General features: G+C 26.7%; 1 protein-coding gene across 4 annotated transcripts in view; it reads left to right on the forward strand.

The window, feature by feature from the left end:
- The first annotated feature begins 3,892 nt into the window (after positions 1-3,892).
- LOC100569019 (caspase-3) overlaps positions 3,893-4,827 on the forward strand; it is a 9,279-nt gene continuing 8,344 nt past the window's right edge. The window contains exons 1-3 of one of the 4 annotated variants that reach the window (XM_029488256.1): positions 3,893-4,168; positions 4,251-4,516; positions 4,603-4,745. In XM_029488256.1, coding sequence (XP_029344116.1) covers positions 4,382-4,516; positions 4,603-4,745 — 278 coding nt within the window. In that variant the 5' untranslated portion in view covers positions 3,893-4,168; positions 4,251-4,381. The other 3 variants (XM_008188325.3, XM_003246832.4, XM_016807309.2) reach the window with 3 other exon arrangements.

Raw genomic sequence — 4,827 nt, forward strand, 5'->3', positions numbered from 1 at the left:
GGCTAGTCAGATTTTCGCTTGTTATCTACTTCCGTAGTGATATTTTAACTAACGAAGCTTTGTCGCTACGTAAAACCTATACACTTATTACTGATCGTTCGCATCGACACAAATGTGATGATACCATATCGGTTCCGGCCTCAGGGTATAGTATTGATCAATTTAAACAAGAAAAAATTATCAGAGCAGAGTGCGTAAAAAAGTTTCACTCAAGTTCAAACCTCAATTTTTTAACCGACATTTTTTTCAAGTCAACATTATTTTTTAAGTCAAAACTAGGTATTATTTAAAATTCGATACGATTCTTCCCATAAATGTAATGAACATCATTCTCCAATTAAACTGGGGATTAACGTCAATAACCGGGGAATGTCTACATTTACAATATTTACCAATTTTTAGGTAAATGACGACATTTACCACGTTTACATCATTCACCGTAACATATACATAAAAATAATACATCTAAAATTAAGAATTAGTTATTAAGTATAATATTATGTTATGCATATAAGTACATGCGTTTATGTATTATTGATTTGATTTAAATAAAAAAAAATAATAATATATAACTACTAGGTAGTTATAATGTGCTATACGTTTATAGGTATTATAATCAAATGTGAAACAGAATAGGTTAAAAAAAAAATTTTAAAAATATAATAGAAAACCCCATGATATATTATGTTAACCTTATAATTATCTGCAATTATTTGATATCATTAACTACTAATGGTTATAACTTATGAGTTATGACCAATAACTTTAAAAAACTATTACCTTAGGTACCAGGTAATTATATAGATACGGAATTTACCTATTATATTATTGATATCTACACGTGAACGCTTGATGTTTGAAGCATATTATAAGTAAAATATTTTGATTATTTAGGTAGTGCACCGCGATCTTTGTAATACTTTATGTCGTTATATACTTATATATAAAATGTAAATTCGTCGGTTAATAACAGAGTTTATTATTCTGATCGGCTATTGTTAATTATCTATTGGGAATAATCCTGAGCGTTAAACCACACGCAAGAAGACATATTGTTGTTATTATTATTATTATTAGGTAGTTAAAAATTATTATCTTTTATTAACTAGGTACCTATAGTACCTACCACCTACCTAGTATGAATCTTCCGATCATCAATATTCGTTCTATAAAAGAACATGTCTAACTCTCCGGAGAACATAATACACCTTCGAACTGTCGAAAGAATTCTATAAACTTACTATATTATAGTGACTATAATGAAGAAGAGTTAACGTTTGAGCTACCTACTTCAATATCAACATGAATTGCAACTTTTCTTTGGTTCTTTTGGTTCTCGCAGTTGGTAAGCACAAACTAGTAACTACTCGTACGTACAAAATATAATAATCAATTTATTTGGCCCTATAATAGTACTTTGTACTTATACAGTTATACATCAACTTCAACGTATTATTTTATATTTAGTGTTAGTATATTATCATAAATTTAAACTTTTAACTTTTACTAAAAGTGTAAGCATTTCCATATTTACTATTTTAACTGATAATTGATAAATTATAATTAACTAGCAATTTTTAAAATTAGGTAGCAGGTAAATAATTTAGAATGTGGGAGATCCTTAACTGGACACTTGATTTTTAAAAGTAATAAACTAGATACTAGAACTAATAGGTAGGTTACTCACTCAAAATATTTCAAATTAGTTTTAATTTTTTTACTATTTATTAAATAATAAAAAAAAAAACAATTTTCACTCAGTATTATGCTATTATAAAATATTATGCGTTTTACAAATTGTATTTGTATCAAATCAGAATATTATTTTATTAATTTTATACTTTTACACAATTACAAAGGAAATTATACCGCTATAATGCGGTGTTTGGATGTGTACAAAATAATAATATGTACAATATAAATTATATACATTTTCATTAATATTTAACAGTTAACTAATGAAAAGTAGGTTATACATTACGTAAATTCAGCCATATTATTCATTGGCCTAAAATATTTTATACAATTTATCGTGATATAAATAAAAAGGATGCAGATTGCAGAATAAAGAATGAATGAAACTAGTTCTATATAATTTGAAATATTTGAATAAATAAATCATAATATTTCCAAGTAATATAGTAGATACCCAATATCTAGACCCACCTTTGTTCAATTTATTTTTAATTTATTTTAAATAATATCAAACTTTAAGAATCGTCCCCCACCAGGCGTTAAATTGTCTCAAAATGGCAAGGGGTATTGCGATTCATATTTTATTTTGAACGTTTCCATGTGACCATGTTAAGTTTTCCCATACAATAATATTCATTAATTTGTAAAGCCAAACAATTTTTCACAAAATATTAATTGATTTTATTAATTGGTAGAAATAATATCCATATTATCGATTAATGTAGAATCATCATGCATATTTATTAAATTTAATTAATTAGGTACAAAAATAGTTAGGCACATAAATTATATTTTTCATACTTCTTAGGGCTTCATTGAAGATAAAAAGTATTTTTAACACTTATATAATATAAATTAACAAAATTAAATATAATTTAAAACATGTAATAGGAAGATAAATTATGTTACGCTAATTGTGGCTTAGGTACATTGCACAAAATGTTAAATATATAATTATTTACGAGACATATAAAAGTAATTGAATTATAAAATGTTATTAGATTATTATTATTATTTTTAAGGAAGAATAATGTTATGTATGTTACCTAATTAATAAATAATATTTATACTATTATGTAATCGGTATCGACGATAGCACGATACTGCGATAGCCGTTTCATATTATGATAAACAGTCTTAATTAGATCGGACTCACTTTTTTCAACTCACAAGTTGTCCGCTGCACTCCGCGCGTATGTCTTAATAAGCGCAAACATAATAGGCTGACTGACCGTCTTCGCTCAGATGAATCGTTTTTCGTATACAATGATATTATATCATTCAATTCAAATTTAATACCATCCATTACATTCAGTGACCCACTTGTAACCTACTGTACAGCAGAGCGACACCCACTTGCCCACTTTTTATAATTATTTCTGCTGAAAATAAATTTGTTAATAATTTTTATTCAATATTGTGTAATAAAATTGTAAAATGATTTTGTAGTTAAAAATTTATAAAATGTTTAACTTTTACAGCTAAGGATTGAAAACTTACAACAAGGTTCTACGTAAGTAGATTATTCTGTTACAAAAAAAATTAAAAAATATAAGAACACAGTTTTTTTTATATAATTATTTATGTTCAAATTTGGAGGAAATTACATATTAAATAACTAAGAATAACGGTTTTAGTTATTTTGTTGTAATTATATAATATTAATTCAACTTATCGGCTACCGTATTAATAATAAGTATAATAACTAATAAGTAATAACAATATTATATAAATATTATATTAAATATTCACACTGATAAACCGTCACCGCTCAGAATCATTTATCGTATACAATGATATTATATCTTTATATAATTATTATAATTACTATAATTATATAGATATTATAATTCAAATTTAAATATTTAATACCATCCATTATGTGAAGTGACCCACTTGTAACCTACTGTATAGCAGAGCGACATCCACTTACCCACCTTTTTTTCTTATTCAATTTATAGAAAATCAGTACAACACTCGCAGTGTTAATGGAATTTCAGTGCACTCTACTTTGTCATATTATCAAAAACTCTATAATATTCTTGAAAAGAAAATTCCAGTCGTAGACCTATAAAAAAGAATTAATAGATCTATATGATTCCAGCACTGATACCACATTTGGTTTTTGTTGGCAACGAGTTCAACGCCGCCAGGTTTCAGTCTTGAATGTTATCACACAATCTGTGGTATATAGTGTTGTGCACTTGTGCTCAATCATGCTCATGACTATTGACTACACGAGTGATGAGTCATGATTCATGAACAATATTGTTCTGCTTCTAAGTTCTAAGTTTTAATTTTCATGTTTTGTGCAATAGACTATACGTCATGAGCTGCAAAATATAGATGATAATAATAATAATAATTTATTATCTATATGACTTCATATTCTGTGGTCTCGAGTTAATGATTCAACATAAAATTATCAACTGACAACAGGCAACAGGTAAAAACAACTGACCAGACGTAACAAGTAACTATTATTTTTATAAAATACTATAATGTCTATGTTTGTGATATTACTTGTTTAATAATTACTACTTATTTACTATTAGACTGGCAATTAGTGACTAACATAACGGTATTTAGATCAAGTGTTCTTATAAATTACCTACCAACAAACAATACTTTAGTTCATTACTTAATTTTCAGTATAATATACTGATATTGAATTTGCTCAACTACAATGGAACAACATCATCGAAAATTGATTAATAAGCGTATGTCAGAATTAGTATCTGTTACTTTTGATTTGAAAGCTATTGTGGATATTCTATTTGAAAAAGTTGTAATCAATAAATGGATGAAAGATTATATTTTGGTAAGACATTTTCATTTAATTGTATTCTCCTCTCACACATTATTTATGGAATATAAATATTGTAATTTATACTTGTATTGTTGTAGGGTAATGAGGGAGAATCATCCAAAACAACAAAGTTGTACGAAGTAATTCAAGGACGGGGACCTGATGCATTTACAAATATATGTGAAGTACTAAAACAAACAAACAACATAAAAGCTTACGACATTTTAACTTCCAAAACATGGTAGGTACCTCACTCTTATTAACCCATCGTTGGTGACGTTAATATTTTCATATCATTAGTGACGTGTTAGTGTTTCGCTCAA

The sequence above is a fragment of the Acyrthosiphon pisum genome, chromosome A1, assembly GCF_005508785.2.
Source record: "Acyrthosiphon pisum isolate AL4f chromosome A1, pea_aphid_22Mar2018_4r6ur, whole genome shotgun sequence".
Taxonomy (NCBI): domain Eukaryota; kingdom Metazoa; phylum Arthropoda; class Insecta; order Hemiptera; family Aphididae; genus Acyrthosiphon; species Acyrthosiphon pisum.